Below are 20,004 nucleotides of genomic sequence, written 5' to 3' on the forward strand. Positions count from 1 at the left end.
GGCCCAAACTTTCCTCCAGACTCAAGTGCAGAATGTAGGCAGTGTCTTATAAACCCTGGCTGCTTCTGCTGGCTGTGCTCGCGCACACTCCCTGGCGATGTGAACCAGAAGTGGTCAGGACATAATCTGGGCGTGCTGTTTCCATAAGATGGGGGAGCACGGTTGTTAAAAAAAAAAATTCACCTGTGAACGTCAGGTTCCAGATAGCTCTCAGCAGCAAGGCAGACAGTATTTTTGTCATTAGGAAGCACCCCACATGGATGAATTAACTCTAGGAAGCAGTGTGGCTCGTGAACCTTCTTATCTGAGGCAGCGGCTGTGACCCTGTCCTTGCCGTGGGTTGGGTGGCAGCCACAGGATATGCACCTGCTTGCTTGGTCCTCTCCATGTTTTGGTCGGCCCCCTTGAGAAGACCAGAAGATGCAGATCAGCTCCCAGAAGTTTGTGTGCTCATTTGGGGCAACCTTGGGATTGCTGCTTGCTCCGTTTGGTTCGGCTAGCCAGGGTGGTTCCTAGGCATGTGCAAGTGTCTGTGTGTAGGTGTGTGTGAACACAGGTGGGGCTGTGTGCAGGTGCCTGTGAACACAGGTGTCTGTGAGTGCCTGTGCAGGTGAGTTTTTTGTGAGCACAGGTGTGTGTACTTGTGCAGCAGGGGGGCAGGTGGAAGTGCAGGTGTGTGCCTGTGCAAGTGTGTGTGTGCAGCTAGATGTGCGTGTGCTTGCCGATGTATGTAGCTGCATGTGAGCACAGGCGTGTGTATGTGTGGAGGTGTGTGGAGGCGATCTTTCTGGAGATGTGCTTTTATCTTGAATCAGAAGATGGTGCCTATATATATCTCAAGGAGTTTCCATTAGTTGCAGGCGTTTCAGGAAATAAGTCTTGACTGTTGCCAACATGCTGATTATTAATCATTGTACCTTTAACTTTTGGTGTATTTGGGCTTTGTTGTGATAATTGGGGGTCATAAGCAAACGTGTGTGTGTGTGTTTTAGGTCTTGACGACGATGGAGATCTTAAAGGTAACTATTTTAGTCCTTTTTTTCTACCCACTTTTCAAGATGGAAGTTTCTTTTTTAGGTGTCTCCAGATGGTGATAACACTGGTTTCCTCTACTTTGTTGTGAACTTTAGGTGGAAATAAAGCTGCCACTCAGGGAAACGGGGACCTGGCAGCAGAAGGCACCAGAAGCAACGGCTACACGTGCAATGACTGCCTCCTGCTGTCCGAGCGCAGGGACACTCTCACTGTGCACTCGGCCCCCCATGGGGCGTCACCGAGGTTGTACTCAAGGAACATGAGTCAGAAACAGGAGTCTGTCTCTTTGAAAGGTTAGAAAAAGATTTTATGTCCAAACATTTCTACTTTTTTTTTTTTATAAACTTGGTTTTATAGGGCTCTTGACATCTTTACTGTTTCCCGTCATTGCTTGAACTCAAAATTAGTCTGATAGAAATTTTTTTTTTTAAGATTTTATTTCATTTGAGAGAGAGAGAGAGAGTGCACAAGCAGGCAGGGTGGCAGGCAGAGGAAGAGAGAGAAGCAGGCTCCCTGTCAAGCAAGGAGCCCAATGTGGGACACCATCGCAGGACCTGAGCCGAAGGCAGCCACTCAACTGACTGAGCCACCCAGGTGTCCCTGTCTGATAAAAATTTAAAAAATATACCAAAAATGAACTTTGTTCCTATTTATCTATCCTCTTTGAATTTAAATTTTTTTGTTCATAGTTTTGTGCCTGGAGTGTCTGAAATTCTGTGAATTTGAGCTTCAGGTGAGCAGAGGCAGACTCTCCTTCAGGGAATCCTGGTGGCAGTGTGTGGCCACTTTGTTTTCCCACAGGGTCATGGATGCTCCCGTGAGTGGGAGAACATCTTGGTCGCGGTTCATGCCCATGACATGAGGAGCATGTGGTCTCTGTGGTTACATAAGAGTCCGTGAGCTCAGGGTTCCTCAGGAGTGTATGGTGTTATCGTGGGGAGTCGTCATGGGCCTGTGGCCTGTGTGCCTGTGGCCTGTTCACTAGCCGCGGTAGGCTTCAAGGCCTGGCTGCACTTGCTTGAACAGAGAGGCCCTCGGAAGTGGCTCCGGATCCATTGGGCTGCCACAGCTTTTGTAGGCTGGCCTGCAGGCCGTCCCCCTGGGCTGGGTGCTCGCTGCCTCTCCTCTTTGCCTGGGTCCCCGGGGAGAGCATAGCAGCAGATCCCTGTCCAGGTTCTGTTGCTCGGCCAAGACATACCTGCTGGCTTGGGCACTCACACCTGTCCATGATTCCCTGTCTTGTAATCATGGAAAAGCCAGGGAGCCCTGGTTGCCTTGTCTTCAGCCCCCACCCCCGACCCCCCCCACGTCTGTTTAAGCCAGTCTGCTTGGTCAGGCTCAAGGGCATAGTCAGGTGGGCAGGAATCCAAAAGGGCGGACATGCCGTCTGTCACTGTGTTCCTGGCTGTTGTCCTCCATGTGAGGGCATTCAGTGTTTTTCACATGACTGTTTCAACGTCATGCAGGACGGTAACAGGACTAAAAGTTATTTCCATCTTAGTGTCTCATCCTTGTGGCTCGGTTTTCTGGTTCTTCTACTTTGGGTTATTGACACTGTTGGCATTAATAGATCAAAACAGGGAGGCAGGAAGGGGAGGGGGCAGAGTTGGTCTGAGGAATTCGTTCCTGGCACCTTCTGGATTGTGGCAGCCAGCATCGCAGAGCCCTCTCTGGCTTTCCCTGGCCTGCGCCCTGGCCCTGCAGTTCTGTTGCTCTCCGTATCTTCTATACTGGCACACTGGGCTTTAGCTGGCTCAAGAAGCTCACTGGTAAGTGATGGAGCTGGAACCTGGAGCCAGATGTCAGGCCTCCAGGGTGCTCTTCCCAAGGCGCTGTGCCACCTCCTGAGGGCTAACCATTTGGGTGGAGCCCAGGAGCCAGGCCCGGCACCCAACTGTACTGTATGCTGCTGTCAAACATACCGTGTGTCTGGCTTTATGGAGGCTGTGTTTTGAAGCATGCTGTCACCAAGAGGAAGATAGTAAAAGCATGTTCCACCAACCGTAACCTCATGCGATATCTGCTGAAGTGAGCATGTGTAGAGATACTCCCTGCTTTCCTGCAGCCTCTTGCTCGCATCTGGTAGAGGTCACCTCTGTTTGCCAGCAGCCAGCTGTCTTCATCCTGAGGCTGTAGGTGGGTGTTGATGGTCTGAGCTCAGCTCAGATGCAGTGGGCCAGATGTGGTTTTGGGAGTAGTCTCTGGACATCTCTTGTACTTTTTTGCTTGAATTGGTCTTGATTTTTTTTTTAAGATTTTATTTTTTTTATTTATTTGACAGAGAAAGAGGGCAAGAGAGGGAACACAAGCAGGGGGGGAGTGAGAGAGAAGCAGGGTTCCTACCGAGCAGGGAGCCCAACGTGAGTCTCGACCCAGGACCCTGGGATCATGATCTGAGCGGAAGGCAGATGCTTAACAACTGAGCCACCCAGGCACCCCCTGTTTTGAATGTTCTTGGGAAAACAAGCTATATTTTTATCTACTTTGGGCCTCTGTGCTTATCCCCTTCCTTGCTGTTTTAAATTATAATAATGATTACAATCAGCACTAATTTAAAAACCTCTGTTCCTGATTATTTGGGTAAAGCGTTCATCAAAGACCATTTGGAAATCCCAGACATGCGCAAGGAAGAAAATTAAAGTTGCCTGTAACCTACCATCCAGAGGGGAGGCTGGGTCCAGCCAGCTTTCCCCCGTTGCCTGTGGAGACCATACTGCATGAATTGTCACGTTACTGCAGTTACTGAAAATGCATACAAGTCTTCTCGAGCATGAATTAATACCCGACACATTTTCTGTCTTCGTTTTTGTTTTTACTTATTGTTCTGGTTGTATAGTCTTGGAATGGTACAGATAGAAGAGGTTCCTTCCCCTGTCCTTCCTCCATCCCTGTCTGGTCTCCCTTCTAGAGGGAACTGGAGCTAGGACTAGGAGATCACGGCGAATTCTTCTGCTTCTTAAAATGACGTAAAATGCACCTAACATAAAATTAGCTGTTAAGCATCTTAAAGTATATGATTCACTGGCATTTTTAGTACATTCACAATGTGCGACTACCCCTCCGTTTTGCTCCTGTGCACTTACAGAAATATGTCATGTATTTCTATAATGTCATATCCTACATGCTAGCATGGTGTGGATATGACTTTGCAGCTTTGTATTCTGTGCCTGTTCAGGTTGACTTCTTTTTTTTATTTTTTAAGATTTTATTTATTTATTTGACAGAGATCACAAATAGGCAGAGAGGCAGGCAGAGAGAGGGGGGAAGCTCGGCAGGGAGCCTGATGCGAGGCTCTATCCCAGGACCTGAGATTATGACCTGAGCTGAAGGCAGAGGCTTAACCCCTGAGCCACCCACGCGCCCTGGGTGGACTTGATTCTTTCCGATGCTTACCTAACACTGCCTTTATGGTTGTATGAGTGTATTTAATCAGTGTATGTCTTTTTTTTTTTTTTTTTTTTTTTAAGATTTTATTTATTTGACAGAGAGAAATCACAAGCAGGCAGAGAGGCAGGCAGAGAGAGAGAGAGGAAGAAGCAGGCTCCCTGCTGAGCAGAGAGCCCGATGCGGGACTCGATCCCAGGACCCTGAGATCATGACCTGAGCCGAAGGCAGCGGCTTAACCCACTGAGCCACCCAGGTGTCCCAATCAGTGTATGTCTAATGGACATTCACGTTCTTTCTGTTTGTATGTCGTTAAAGATTTTATTTATTTGAGAGAGTGAGCGAGCATGCTGGTGTACTTGTTCAGGGGGAGGGGCACAAAGAGTGAGTGAGTCTCAGACAGACTCTGTGCTGAGCTCAGAGCCTGACACGGGGGCTCAGTCTCATGACCCTGAGATCATGACTGAGCTGAAGTCAAGAATTGAATGCTTCACCAGCTGAGCTACGGAGGCACCCCTCTGAATGCTTCTGGAAACAGTGTTGCCCAGGTGTGTCCCTAGTGTGTATGTATTTGTGTATGTGGGCAAACCCTTCCCTAGGGCAGACAGACTGGAGGGAGAACGGCTGCGTTCGTGCTCATGGACCCACTTGAGCCATATGGTTTGAGTCCTCAGCCTTTCGAGGTTCGGGTGAAATGCAGCCCTGATAGGATGTGAATTTCTGGTGCCCATCCAGAAGGCTTTTTTTTTTTTTTTTTTTAAGATTTTATTTATTTATTTGTCAGAGAGAGAGAGGGAGAGAGAGCGAGCACAGGCAGGCAGAATGGCAGGCAGAGACAGAGGGAGAAGCAGGCTCCCTGCGGAGCAAGGAGCCCGATGTGGGACTCAATCCCAGGACGCTGGGATCATGACCTGAGCTGAAGGCAGCTGCTTAACCAACTGAGCCACCCAGGCGTCCCTCCAGTAGGCTTTTTAAAAGACTTGGAAGTCTTTTCCTTGGGACATCCAGCAGTGCTCTACAGGAGAACTCCTGAGAAGCATGGAAATCTGGACCCTCGGGGCCTTCCCAGTCCTCATAGGGAGGCACCCAGGAAATGAGAAATGGAAAAAACAGCCCTCCGTGTCCTCTGTTTTGCCTGTGGCAGGTCTGAACTTAAACCTTCCGTTGGCTGTAGCTTAGAAAGGAGAGAGGCCACGGCTTTGACATGATTTTTTTTTTTTTTTTTTTTTTTTTTTTTTGATGAAAAATCGTCATTCAACTTGGTGGCTTAGAGCCCACATGTGGCTCATGGAACCAGCCTCAGGCTTTGGAATAATCGGAACTTGTGCCCATTTCCTTTGGGCCCACGGAGGAGCCCAGTGCTCCCATCCCACCGGTCGGTCGCGGCTGCAGCTGGAGCCGGCGGGCTGCCTGGACAGGGCTGTGGGCTTGGGGAGGCAGCCGCGCATGCGCTCTTCCTGTGCCAGGCAGCCCCGACGGCCCCGCTCTCCCAAAGAAACTGTAGCCAGCAGTTAAGGAATATTTAAAAAGTAGTTCTAGTCTGTACCTTCTAAGTAAAAGTAACTTCTGGGGACAGAGAAGTTGTTGTGTGATTCCATTTTAAGTGAACTCGTGCTGGCTTCCCAGAAACCGGAGCCCGGTGCTCTCACCCTTCGGCAGCGTGAACATCCTCACCGTGTGCTCCGCTGGTTCTTTGTGTGTTTGTGCTGCCCATATTTTGTTGGCTCCTTGGGTAAGAGATGGACTTGCAGTGTGTGTGATTACCAGCGGGATGGACCACAGGTCACCTCTTCATAAGCGTTTCCTGTGTTCGCGGAGCATCGCCGGTGGGCGACAGTTTCGGTGCTGCTGGCGGGGTCTACTTGCCGCCGTTCTACGGGCATTTCGGCGTGGTGCTCTGATTGCCGGTGGCTACCAAGTAGGCGATTTGAAAAAGGAAACATGAAAAAACTCATTTCTTTAAAATCTCTCCACCTCTACTTCACTGGTCCCAGCTGGCTACATGCCAGACATCCTGACCTCATGCAGGGCTTCCCAAACCAGGAGAGGATGTGGACGGGTCTCAGAAGTGCTTCTGGGTCTACACTTGATGGAATAAAAACTTCTAGCAGCTGTAACTTGTAGACTCTCACCTTACCCATTTTAGGGTAACAGAGGAAAAGTTGTCAGGGATTCGGTGGTGTCTTCTGAAGCTGCAGGCACTAAAGACAGGTAGCAGAGGACAGTGGGTCCCGTGATGGCCCTGCTCCTCACAGAGGCTTATGCTGCTGGTTGCAGATAGACGCTCTAGCAGACGTCGCTAAAGCTACTGGACAAGTCTGGGGGTCCTTTCCTGTTAGGTGACAGAGGACGGTGGGTGGTGAGCAGGTATCTAGGCTTTGGAGTGTGTGTGAGCAGGATTGGGGTGCAGTCACCTCACGCAGGCTCTTCCGTGCAGGCTCACCTGTGACCAAGACGTGGCGGGCGGCTCTCAGTGTGGGGCTGCTGTGCAGCTCGGCCTCCGTCAGGAGGTGACATGTATCCTTATGGCTCCTCCCGGGTTGTCATCTCTGATATACATGTGAAAAGTTGGTTCTCTTTTGCCCAAAGTGAATGATTTGGCTCACTTTTCAGGGGGAGGAAGTGTTGACTTTTTGGGAAGAAATAACTGTGTTCACGGTTTTTCAATAGGCGGTGCCCCTTTCCACATGGATAGGATTTTGTGGCTGGCCAAGAACACTTCGTCATCCTTGTCATCATTCTTAGTCCAGCTTTTTCGAGTGGTTTTAATGAAGCTCAATTATGAATCAGAAAATTACAAATTGAAAAGTTACGAATCAAAAGAATGTGAATCAAAAAGCTATAAATCAAAAAGCCATGAATCAAAAGGTATTTAAATCATTTTTTTCCTCTTTTTTCCACCTACTAATGCTTTCACGGTGGAAAAAACACTCCTTTCCCAGCGTGGTGCTTCCTCCACGTTTCTCCTCTCATGCTCTTATGCGGATGTTCTCGTGACGCTTTGCTGGGGTCTTCCTGTGAGGAGCTGATGGAGGTTTCTATGCTCTTGTACTGATTCCACTTTCTGAAAGGGGAATGGTGTTTCAGCGCTTTTAAAGTCATTTTTAAAAAACTAAACGTACTCAAATTTTGATTCTTATGACCTCTTTAAAGCAGAAACCATTTATTATGAGTGGCATTTAGAATGTAGTTGTTGGCAGCCATTCCTAAGCGGGCCTGTCTCAGTGTTGCATTGGCTGTGGGGCCTTGTTTGGCCGGGTGGGGCTTGAGGCTCCCTCCGCCCACAGCCCAGCCTGCCACCTGCACCCTGCACCGCCCCACCATGCCTCACCTGTGCACGGGAGCCAGCGGCCGTCAGCCTGGCACGTGCCTTCTCGGACCGTGTGGCCCTGTCGGCGCCCGGGATGCATCAGAATCCCACCTGGACAAGGGTCTCTGAGACTGTTTTGCGTGTGTTGCAGCTCATTCCAGTCACTGTGGGACAGTGCATGTAGGAGGGCTTCTCAGAGAGGACGGCCACCTCAGTGTGACAGGGGAGTCCTTGTGTAAGTATGGCTTCACGGTGCGGGGGCTCCCACAGGGGGCGGTGTGGGGCTGCCAACGCGGACCGGGCACCCCCTCGCTCATGCACACTTGCAGGGGCCAGGAGCCTCCAGATTGCATTTGCTTAGATTGTTCTCTTTTTGTGTGTAATTTCCTAATTTTCTCAAACTGACATTGTTGTGCACAATTCCAATGGACCAGGTTTGCATCGTAATTTGTCAAATTAACTGCTTGTCACCACCACCCGCAGGTGATGACTATAAGAGGAAGGAACTCCTTGAGACGCACACAGCTGTCCGCTCGCAGTCCTCGAGTCCAAAAAGGGTAGCAGGGGCCATTTGGCACATCTTTTCTTATGCAGGTTGTCATTTGCACCTTTTTATTTTGTTTTTATCGTATTCTTCACAAATGCTGTAGTTCCTTCTTTGTATTGGCCCGTCAGGTGCTTGTAATACTGATTTGAGCTTAAAATACAGAGGATGTCTTTCTTGAAAAGCTTTTTTGTAAATGTATTTAGTAAAAGTTACATGTATGTCAAGTAGCTTGCTTTGAGGTGAATCAGAGGCCAAGAAAGGCTGGTTGCCCTCCCATGGGGCAGTTGGTCTGACAAGAAGCTGCTTGTCCCTTGCCTGGTTGCAGGGACACACGGCATCACTCCGGTGACTGCTGTGTCCTGAGCCTTTGCCAGACGGAGGTGTCCACCTGAAGTTAGAGGTTTTCCAATTTATACCTGTAAGCTTCTTGCCAAAGGGCACCTTTTTTATTTTTATTTTTATTTTTTTTTAAGATTTTATTTATTTATTTGTCAGAGAGAGTGAGTGAGAGCGAGCACAGGCTGACAGAGTGGAAGACAGAGTCAGAGGGAGAAGCAGGCTCCCTGCGGAGCAAGGAGCCAGATGTGGGACTTGATCCCAGGACGCTGGGATCATGACCTGAGCCGAAGGCAGCTGCTTAACCAACTGAGCCACTCAGGCGTCCCAAAGGGCACCTTTTTTAGACAGTTTTTTTTTTAAGTTGAGCTTCAAAAATAATGGTCTCTTAACTACTAATAAAATAAAACAATAGATTAAAAGAATCCCTTTAAACCATGTTTCTTTTCACATCAAGTATAGTGTCAGGAGTCAGCATACACATTCTTAGAGGAGTGTATGACTTCCAGCAGTTACTCTTAAAAAACTGAACCAAAATGGATTTCATAAGCAGTTTTATGCCTTCTGTAATGTGTGACATGTGACAAAGTTTACTGTCTTATTAGGCCATCCAGTGGTGCTACCATTTGTAATCCCCAGATACTTTTTTCCTGAAAAAGTTAGACTTTAGAATGGTCTGGGAGCAGTGAGCCCTCCTGCTATCAGCTGGAGCTAACTGCTGGTGTCTGCGGGGTTTTCTCTGCACGTTGTGTTGGCACCAACTGTGAACATGTGGGCAGGGGAGGGGGACACGGGGGATGCTCCCAGGGCATCTGTGTTTCTGCGGGAAGAGGTGATTAGCCATTCTGTATGTAGCACCACTTCCTACGTGAACTTCAGTCTTGCTTGGACTTGCTTGTTTTTTTTTTCCCTGAGAAGAGACTGTGAACTGATTTGAGAGAATTTTGGTAAAATGCATACGAGAGTAGGTTTTCTGGTGTGTGTTGAGTGTGCCCCTCTTGCACACGTTATCTGTCACAGGTTACCTGCTGGTGCAGACGCTGCGAAGGATCGGCGGCTGGGGATGGTCTGTGTCGAAGACACTGTTGTCGGTCCTCTGGTTGGCTGTGGTGGCTCCAGGTGGTTATTTTGGCTTTCTCTGTCAGCACTCTCGGCAAGTCTTTGGCCATTAGGCACCTACAGTTAATGATTGATGTAGCCAAATGGAAGGTTCATTTGAGGGTCCTGTGTTTTGCTCCTTGGTCTAACACATGTCATTGCCTTAGACGTGCTAACATACATGCTCTGGGTGCATGAGCGCTCGTTGTTTCCCTGCTGTGTTGGGTCCTGTGGACGTCCAGCTGCTCTGCTGAACTGGCATGGAGAATGCATGGGTGTGGGGTTTCCTCGTTTGTAGCTCGTCCTGTGTGCTGCTCAGTGTTGCCGTGTTTGAGCGTGTGTATACTCCCCCTCGGGACGTGCCATCCCTAACTTCATCTTCACATACTTACATTGTATTTGTTAGCGGATGTCCTTGTGCTTCTTGCTTGACCTGCACGAGAACGATCCATTTAGGAGTTTGATTTTCCAAAGAGCATGTCTTTAGAATGTTCGGTCTTTTATCTTTCAGGGAAAGCAGCCTCTGGAATATTCTGGTGGCTAGGGATTGGATGGTACCAGTTTGTTACTTTGATTTCCTGGCTGAATGTGTTTCTTCTTACAAGGTAAGGAAACCAATATCATATCAACTTGGTGTTTTTAAGAGTTGACTTTGTGCTCATTGCAGGATATAATTTGATTTGTTGTTCTTTTAAAATAATGATTTGGTTTATGTTTACATTGTTTTTATAGTTTGGTATATGAACGTCGTATCTTTTTTATATCACTTTATATTTTACAGTGTTTTCGTGTTTTTATGTAATTTTTCAAACTATGACTATAAGAAAGGAAAGGCAATTGTTATTCTTAGAATCCCAGTGGATAGGAGTTATGGGCTTTGTCATGGATAATGCAGATCGGGAGAGGGTCTGGCTCCCACATCCCCAGCCCCGGGTGAGTAACTATAGTGGGCCAGTAGCCAAGGTCCTTCAGTGCCCAGCACAATGCCGTACAAATCACTAATTAGTGAGTGTGTATGGTTGTTATTGTGGGCCAGGACACTGTTTCATAGACAGGTCCCTGCAGGTGTATACAGACCTTGTAGATAACACCATAACTGCGTTTCTGGGGCACCTGGCCGGCTCAGTCAGAGGAATGTGAGGCTCTTGATCTTGGGGCCTGAGTTCAAGTCCCATGTTGGGTATGGAGCCTACTTTAAAAAAAAAAATAATTGTAACTGCATTTCTAATACTGTAGACTTTCTTTTTAAGATAAGGGCAAGGTTATTTTGTGTAAAATTACCCAGAGATAAAGTAGAATGGTAACTCTTTTATATCCAAGTTAAGTTTTTCTTTTTGTTCCTAGGTGCCTTCGAAATATCTGCAAGTTTTTAATCTTGCTCATTCCATTATTACTTTTACTAGGTAAGTAAACTTTGATTTAGCTCCATGATGAGTATCTGCACACGAAGACGTCAGTGAGGGGAGAACTTAGCATTTCAGTGCATGAGTCACAGAGCCTTGTCCGTACACACGCATATGGTTGGCCCCTGTCCCCTTCAGGTGCAGGTCTGTCCCTGTATGGCCAGGGGGACCTCCTCTCAGGCCTGCCTGTGTTCAACTGGACGCGCGCATATGGAGCCTGGTGGGTGGGCAGCCCCGAAAGCACGTTCACACCAGATGCGTCTCACCTGCACCGGCCGCTGGAGGTAACCACACAGAAGCCCTCTTCTGCGGCGTTCCCCCTCTGTGTTCTGCAGAGAGCAGGCGCCCTGGTTCAGAAAGTGTTGTTAAATGTCAAATCAGCAAGCTTTATAGCTCCGTAAGTGTTCTGAGGTAGTCCAAGTAATGCATAGGTAAATAATCTCATTTAGTTAATATTAATTTAAAAAACAGTAGTATGCATTACTTTGGAAAATATAGAAAGTAAGAAGGGAAGTCAAGCCCCCATAGTCTGCCCTGTAAGGAAAATCCCTGAGAATGGGCACTGTCCTGTCCAGTCCTTTAGCGTGTCCACACTTATTGTAAGGACGTTCCGCTGTGATACTGTGCTCTATGTCTGTGCCTGAGGTTATTTGATGCCAGACCTGATGTCTCCTTTTTGCTGCTGGACTTGCTCTTACTGTTGTAGGAGGGAGACCAGGCTTACCATTGGCATCGGATGAGTGAAGTGGAAAGGGAGATGACCTTGCTGTCTGGACAGTGTCGCAACCACGATGAGAAGCTTAGAGAACTGGCTGCTGTGCTTCAGCATCTGCAGGCACGGGTGGACCAGATGGACGGCGACAGCGAGGGGACACTGTCCTTGGTTCAGCGTGTGGTAGGGCAGCACTTGAAGGAAATAGGTGCCGACAGACTGTCGGGCTCTCAGGTAATGCTGAGGGGTTCTCAGGTGTTTGCTTTCTGTTTGGGGATGAACAGGAGAGGTGCTGCTGTGACAAGTGGTTGTGCTTTTTGGCTCTTGGGAGCAGTGTGCTGAGGGCCAGGGCCTTTCATGATGCTTGCCCGGGACTGGGAGCTGCAGCCTGTGGAACACTGGCAGAGTAGGAGATCCCGCTGGGGGCTGGGGGGCTGGGAGCAGCAGCCATCGGGCATAGAGTCACTGTGGGAGGCTTGCTCTTGGGAGCCACAGGTCCTGGTGCCGTCTGTGAGTTGCTCCTGACCCGCATTTTACTTTGACAAAGGATTGAACCTACTAATTCAGTGAAGTTTCCCTGTCAGCTGTGATTTGATTTGCATTTCGTGCAACACTGATTTAAAATGTTCAAATCTGTGATCAGTCTCACAGTAATGAAGTTCAGAGGAGTTGCTGTTCTGTGTGGAACCCTGAACAAAAATAAAAATGTCTTGTTTATTCAGTATCCTTGAGGAAAGAATTGTCAGTTTTCCCCAAAACTGGTGTTTATTTTCCTAAGTTTCAAAATGAGTATTTATTCAATATTTAGGTACATTGGAAGGAAGTCTTTAAAATATGTGTTGCCTGTTGCGCGAACAGCCTGCTTCTCCCTGTGTCTTTTCTCAGAGCGCCTCCACCTAAGTTGTCCTCAGCACAGTAGAGGAGGAACTGCTGATCCCCCCCGCCCCCGGTGCAGTATGTCTGCGGCCCGGGGACTCCCAGGCCTCCCCAAGGTCCTGCACAAAGCTGGGTTCTGCCGTGCTCTTGAGCAGGCCTGTCTCTCCTCCTTGAAACCTTCAGCTAGACTTGGCTCCAGGCCAAGAGTCCCCAGGCCGGGTACTCCCTGACAACCACCTTCCCTCCCACCTTTTAGGTTACTATCTTCTCACCTGTGATGGTGAATGAATGGCCCTTGTCTTGACTCTGGTCTGGCCCAAGGCGCATCAGTAGTTATCACTGTAATGTGCTGATAGCACGGGACCCGAGGGAACAGGGCATGCTGGCACCTTCTCCGCATGGTCGTAGTGGCCATACGTGGAGTTCCCACAACTGCTCAAGGTGCACTTGGCATCCTGCATTGATTCCTCGGTCTTTGCTGCTTTTCAGCTTCTTGACCCTCAAACTGAGATGATTTCGGTAAAATCCAGTTGACACAGTTGTGATTGGCCTGTTTTTACTGGTTGTTTGACAGCTTTGGACATGGAAAGGGTGAACGGAACTTAGCTGGGTTTTTGCAGACACGTTGGACCAGTAGGTAGGATTGAAGCTCGTCCATCTCAAGGGAGATGCTGTTTGGGGAAAAAAAAAAAAAAAATAGCTGGACTGTTGTAGGTGGCCGATCATGAAATCTGTCCCTGTGAGCGGGATGTTTCCTAGGTGAGTGTAGAGTCACGGCAGGAAACGTGTTGATCTTAAGGAGGGTTTCTCAGGTGAGGCATTCTGAAATAATTGTCCCCACCACAGGGATGATACGGCTGTGAAATCCTAATTCTCTTGGCAACCTTCAGTTGTGGTGATTTCTTTCTCTTGTAGAGAAAAGAGATGACGGTTCAGAAAAACAGCGAAGCATCAGTTGTGTTGTGTTCTGTGAACTCTCAAATCTTACACAGTCTGGGCTCACTTTAGAACTGGGTTCTGAATTAGATTACTTGAGTACAGCTTAAGCGTCGTCTTCTTACCCCATTCTCTGGTATGTTCCTGTGCGCACGTGCACCTGTGACACTAATCCTGTCTCAGGGGCGTCCCTCCATCCCAGGCTGGCTTCTGAAGTGGCCTGTGCTCAGCTCACACTTGCGCTCGGTCCTCTGGTCCTCCCCCACCCCTCCCGGCATGTGTTTGTGCCCTGCATCTGCACCGTGCCGTCGAGCACGCCACCAGCTGCCTGGGCAGTGGGAGCCTAGTTTCCCAGCTGCACTGGTGGACAGCCGAGAGAGTGGACTCTCTCGTCGTGGTACAGAGTTCGGTGGCGGGCAGCAATGGTGAGGAAGCTCACGGCGGCATTTGTGGCCACCCTTTCTGTGTGTCAGCGACTTGGGTTTGTCTTCATCCCTGTGCTCTGGTTTATCTCGTTTTTAATTTGTTTTTATGTAAGCCTCTATAAATTCATTGTGGTTCTAATTTGGAAGAGATGGGGTCTGATTAATAAGCATGACCTCCAGTAATGAAAGATTCAAATTACTTTCTGTTTCTGTATCTTCTGGCCTGGGTTTCAGTCTCTTCAGGGCGCTCGGTGCCCGTCCCTGCCTTCTGAGCGGATGGTTGGCAGTGACTTATCCAGGAACGGTATCTGACAATCTGCATGTACCTCTCCCTTCTAAGAATTGCTGAACAAGTTGGCTGGGCATAGGTTAAGCAAACCATAGTTTTTTAGCAGTTCCCTCGCTTCTCTGATACGCTTGTTGCTCTCTTGTTTCATGAGCTGGAGGAGTAGCTTGTGTGTTCAGTGCTAAGAAAGTCCCTTGAGGCATGTAGGAAACTGTGCTGCAGGGTGGTGCTCTGATCGGGTCCTTCCTAGAGCCTCGTCATGTGTCGCACAACTGTGTGTGAGCTCGGAGAGCGGGTCGGTGTGTCTGCCCTCCCTCACGTGGGGGGGCTGTCCACATGGCATGTGCACGCTCAGGTGAGGGGTAGATGTGCGGACACTGAGGGGCCCCCCTGAGGACGCCAGGCCAGGCTGTGACCAGGCGGTCTCGTGTTTGGGGTTCTGTGTGGAAGGAGCGTAACTCCCACTTGTGTTCCTTTCCCAGAGTGACGCTGTGACTGTCCGCCAAGAGCAGGAGTTGCGCCTCTCCAACCTAGAAGACCTTCTTGGAAAGCTGACGGAGAAGTCTGAGGTATGCGCCTCAACCTTCCCTCTGCGAGAAGGCACCTGCATCCGTCTGTGTGCTCGCATTCCTCAGTGTGCGAGGAGAGAGCTTTCTCAGTGTTGCCTCCGCCCCGGGAGCTCATTATACGATTTGCACAAGGGTGTCTTTTTCATGGACTCCAAGAGAAAGGCATCTTTTCCAGGGGGCCTGAGCCCCTTTTTCTCTTTGAGGTCACACAGCCTCCTGCAGAGAGACTTTGTAGAGCAAGAACCTTAGACAGTGTTAATTTTCTATTGGAAAAGCTATTATTGTCAGATATTGGTGGGGGGCTGGGGGTGGCTGGGATGTTTGCACTGATCTGAGCCGCAGGGACAGTGGCGCGCTCTGGCACGTTGGATTCAGGGCTGACATGGAGCAGCGTGGGGGGTATTGGGCAGCTCTCCTGTTCCTGCACGTGGAACCAGGTGAGTCCCAGTCACCTGCTGACAGCAGGATCTGTGGTATCAATGGGGAGGGGATGGCTGGAGAAGGAAGCCAGAGGCCAGGAGCGTAGTCCTTGCTTTGTTTTGTGCTGGGGGATTCTGACCTCGTTTAGCTGGAGTTTGAATGGACATGGCTTCCCCACGTGGTGTGGTGGTGTCAGCCCCCATCTGTGAACAGACCCTGTTCCTGAGTCCTCTCTCCATGTGTGACTCTGTCACAGTCTGGTCCTTCCCCTTTCAAAAATGACTTCCCAGAGGTGCCAATGGTGTTCTCCGTGGCCTGGGTGCTGGTTGCAGGAGCTGCTGTTTTGAATGTCCATCAAGGTGTTTCATGTGATTTCTGCGCCTCTCTGAATATTTCTTATATGTCTTCTTAGGGTTTATTTTGAGGGGTGCCTGGCTGGCTCAGTTGGAAGAGCGTGTGATTCTTGACCTTGGGGTCGTGGGTTCAAGCCCCATGCTGGGTATAGAGATTACTTAAAGAAGAAGAAGAAGAAAAAAAAGAATGGTATAATCCTTAAGAAAACAACCAAAAAACCCCACATTTATTTTGAAAAAGTAAAAATCCCTTGCCTTCCAACCAGCAGGCAGGTCCGGGCTTTGAACTACAGGGAGAAAAAGTCACGGGTAAATACGTGTAGTTCCATATAGAAATAATGTTAAGTGTGTGATTTATGAAATGTTGGTATATAGCTCCTGTTTAAACAATTCTTTCTCATACTTTTTAGGCCATCCAGAAGGAGCTAGAACAGACCAAGCTGAGAACAGCTAGGTAGGCTACTTTCAGATGAGTTAATACTGGTCTTGTGTTTGTGTGAACGCAGCAGACGTCCCTGAGGGGGCGCTGTGTGCACCGTGCGTTCTGGGCTTTCTGGTGGACATGCTCCCAGCTGTATCTTTCTGGGTGGCCCTTGGTGCCACCCGAGGACCAAGAGCCCAGGGTGCTCTCAGAGCCAGGCCAGGACCCTGGTGCGGGCAGACATCTGCACCTGGGCTCGGTGTCACGGCAGCTGTTCAGGCATGTGTGTGGCTCTGTGAGCCACGACCTATGTTTTTGGCAAGCTGAGTGACCCTCCTGTCCCTGATGGTTTCCTGGGGGTGTGGTACGTGGGCTGCTTTTGTCTATCCCCCTGAATTCTCCTGGAAGTGTGGCCTTGCCCTTCCCTCGATTCACTCACCGCACCTTTCCCCGCACCTCTCATTTTATTGACATGGACTCTGTGCACCCCTGCCATGTATGTCTAGATGGGACTCCTGTCCCCTCCTGTTGCTCTAGGGTTTCCTGCAGCTCTGCTCGGACCAGACATGAGCTTTAACTAAGCACCATCCCATCTCTGGCTCCTGTGTGTGTTAGAGACCCTATGTCACTGCAAGTCCCATGTATCCTTCCTTTTTTTTTTTTTTTTTTTTTTTTTTTTTTTTTTTTTTTTTTTTTAAAGATTTTATTTATTTATTTGACAGAGAGAGATCACAAGTAGGCAGAGAGGCAGGCAGAGAGAGAGAGAGAGAGGAGGAAGCAGGCTCCCTGCTGAGCAGAGAGCCCGATGTGGGACTCGATCCCAGTACCCTGAGATCATGACCTGAGCCGAAGGCAGCGGCTTAACCCACTGAGCCACCCAGGCGCCCTCCATGTATCCTTCCTAAGGGATAGATTTGAGTGTTAATACATCTTACTCCCTTCCAGACCCTTTACTGCCATAAAAAGGTGTATTGGTATGCTGACACACAGATCCTAAAAGGTTTATCCCGAAGTCTGCTTTTCTGAGGAATGAATTATTGGTGTCTCACCAACTACACTGACTTATTAAAAAAATATAATATTGCAATATATTGCGTTACAATGTATAATTCCTATATAAAATGGAATTATTAAACTCTGAAGCCATACATTTTTAATTCAGTTATCTGTTCCATTAGCTTGAAAATTTCATATTCAACTTTATGATGATTATTGATAAATATGTCTCATTTCTGCGGGTGCGTGACTGGACACGAATGGGGTGCGTGGACACGCTGCGTGGACTGGTGGGGGCGGGGTCTCTGTGGGCTCTGACTCGAAGCTGATGGTTGGTGTCCACGTTAAGGTGGGACAGGTGGAGGCGGGTGTAGACACGACTGGTCTGGGGTGGCGCTGGTCCCCCCCATGAGTCTGTAGCCACGTTGACACGTGTGTGACTGCTGACACGGACTTCTCTCCTCCTCCCTCCTCCCATGCACTGACCAGCGGCGCTGAGGAAGAGCAGCGCCTCCTTTCTGTGGTCACGCACCTGGAGCTGGAGCTCGGTCGGCTGAAGTCCGAACTGTCCAGTTGGCAGCATCTGAAAAGCAGCTGTGAGGAGGTCCATAGCATCCACGGAAAGGCAAGTTGGAAAGTCTCACAGAAAGGAAAAGAACGCTTGAAGTTTAGGTTTATTAAGTTGATTTCAACTTTCTCTAGAACCTTTTATCTTCTTACATATGAAATGTTTAAATATCGGAGATAAAGTAGTGAATAGCTCTCCTGAGATTTCCTGTAACTCATGAATGCTTCACTGTGCTGCTTCCCACGCTTCTTCACATGCACATGGCCACTTGCCAGCCCGGCGGGGTCACGCTGCCTCTGCCTCGTGGGGTCGCGTGTCGGGCGCATTGGGCCCACGCCGCCCATACAGAGAGAAAGTCCGGACATTCATACGTGAACAGTTGCGTGCAAATGCAGCCATGAAGGTTCGCACGGTAGATGTCATCGTCATCGCGAGGCAGAGGCGGATTGGCGGGTTGGGAAAGAGGAATTCCGACACAGGTGGTACACTGATTTCTGCTCAGCAGAGAGCTCCTGAAGTCGCCAGGAGAGGGGACAATGGTGCCATGGAGGAAGCATTCCCCTGACGGCATTTGCGGGGAGGAGGAGGACAGGGCTCCCGGGCTGACCTGGCGGCGTCGTGAACACCCACAGCGTTTTGGGGGGGTGCTGTCTGGGGGTGCCGAGCAGTTACAAAGATGCACACTCTTAGCCAGTAGCAGCCATACTCTCGGGGCTCCCCCAGTAGAAGTGGACGTGCTGGCAGGCGGGGATGGGGAGGGCGTAGAGAGGTGTTTGTGGTGTGCGATGCCCTGGAGCTCTGAGGGGCCGGGCTGGGCCTCCCTGTGTTATTTCTCCCCAGCCGAGCGAGAGGGGGGTGTGGAAATGACGCGCAAGGGCATTGTTCGTGTACGTGAAGTAACACCTCAGTTGCTGGTGTGGCTGGTTCCCCGCCGGTCCAGGTTCAAAGACCAGGGGCTCCCCTGTCTCTGCACCGACCTCCGGGGCTCCCTGCGCCGAACACCTGCTGACAAGGTGGACGGAGGCGCTCTCACCTCAGCTCCCCGGGTGCTCTTCTGTTCCCATTGTCCGTAACCCAGCATTTCCGGAGTGCTTCTCAAAGTGTAAAGGAGGAGAGTTGTCGCAGTTACAGGATGGATATTTGAGAATCCTTGTGAGAGTTTCGACGTGTTCAGGTGACAGAAGAGGAGTGTTGAGGATTTTGTTAGAATAGTTACTTCACGTTCTGCTTGTGTGTGGTTTTCCTAGGTAGATGCCCAGGTCCGAGAAACCATCAGACTCCTGTTCTCGGACAGGGAGCAGGGCAGGTCCCCAGACTGGCTGCTGCAGGCGCTGTCTTCTCGGTTCGTGAGCAAGGACGACCTGCAGGCTCTGTTACGGGATTTGGAGCTGCAGATCCTGAAGAACATTACGCACTACATCTCCGTGACGAAGCAGGTTCCGGATTCTGAAACTGTGGTGTCTGCTGCCAAGGAGGCAGGGGTTTCGGGAATCACGGAGGCGGTGAGTGCGTAGGAGACTGGGGTGCCATGCATATTGTGCCCGAGCTGGGGCGGTGATGCCACGGGCGCTCAGTACAGCCCTGTGGCTGGGACCCAGCTGCTCGCATCCCAGAGATTCCGTCCACCCAGGCAGCTGAACAGCATCTGCAGTCACAGAAACTGCCCAGGAGCGTGGTGCCGAGCTGCTGTCCCAGACCCTAGTCCTTGCTTTACTCTGGGGAACCCACAGATTTTCCCACTCAGGATTGTTGTGGCCGTGTAAGTCCTGGGTGACAGGGCAGCCCTGTCCCACGTCCACATGAAGGCCCCTGCGGTGGGGGCACAGGACTGAACCCTCCAACCCTATTGCCCCCAAATACAATTAACTGAAAATGTGTTCTTGGAGGAAACGTCTGGCCTTCATTTTCCCATTAACGCTGAGTCTTGTCTTCCCCACGGTGCCTTGGCTCCATCCAGCAAGCACGTGTCATTGTCAACAACGCTTTAAAGCTGTATTCCCAGGATAAGACTGGCATGGTGGACTTCGCTCTGGAGTCTGGTGGTGAGTGAGCTCCTGCTTACTGAGTTTAGCGGTCACCTGGTGGCCAGCTGCTGCCTGCCCACTCATAAGCAGTGTGGAAGCTGATGCTGAGAAAGGGCATCATTCCAGGGACGCCCCTCGCGCTCTCCATCTAGGGAACCGTCAGCTTCTCCCGTGGACAAGCTGCTGGTGACCTGTGTGACTCTCACATAGGTTGGCAGAAGCCCGTGTAAATTCCTTGCATCAGCAGAATCCCAGGCTGGGGGCATTTGAAAACTTTTGGCTTCTTCTGGGTATATCAGTTTCCT

The 20,004-nt window shown here is 49.8% G+C and overlaps 1 protein-coding gene across 9 annotated transcripts in view; it reads left to right on the plus strand.

Annotated features, from left to right (window-relative positions):
* The window catches only part of SUN1 (Sad1 and UNC84 domain containing 1), a 55,174-nt gene that overhangs the window by 25,594 nt on the left and 9,576 nt on the right, over positions 1-20,004 (plus strand). For 4 of the 9 annotated variants that reach the window (XM_059155015.1, XM_059155017.1, XM_059155023.1 and 1 more), the window contains 15 exons: positions 993-1,019; positions 1,131-1,328; positions 7,090-7,287; positions 7,881-7,964; positions 8,213-8,323; positions 9,633-9,731; positions 10,222-10,315; positions 11,055-11,113; positions 11,252-11,397; positions 11,820-12,059; positions 14,831-14,917; positions 16,101-16,144; positions 17,597-17,736; positions 18,927-19,177; positions 19,633-19,717. In XM_059155015.1, the coding sequence (XP_059010998.1) occupies positions 993-1,019; positions 1,131-1,328; positions 7,090-7,287; positions 7,881-7,964; positions 8,213-8,323; positions 9,633-9,731; positions 10,222-10,315; positions 11,055-11,113; positions 11,252-11,397; positions 11,820-12,059; positions 14,831-14,917; positions 16,101-16,144; positions 17,597-17,736; positions 18,927-19,177; positions 19,633-19,717 (1,863 nt within the window). The remainder of the gene's footprint in view (positions 1-992; positions 1,020-1,130; positions 1,329-7,089; positions 7,288-7,880; positions 7,965-8,212; positions 8,324-9,632; positions 9,732-10,221; positions 10,316-11,054; positions 11,114-11,251; positions 11,398-11,819; positions 12,060-14,830; positions 14,918-16,100; positions 16,145-17,596; positions 17,737-18,926; positions 19,178-19,632; positions 19,718-20,004) is intronic. The other 5 variants (XM_059155018.1, XM_059155020.1, XM_059155021.1 and 2 more) reach the window with 5 other exon arrangements.

Source organism: Mustela lutreola, chromosome 17, assembly GCF_030435805.1.
Source record: "Mustela lutreola isolate mMusLut2 chromosome 17, mMusLut2.pri, whole genome shotgun sequence".
In the NCBI taxonomy this organism is placed as follows: Eukaryota; Metazoa; Chordata; class Mammalia; order Carnivora; family Mustelidae; genus Mustela; species Mustela lutreola.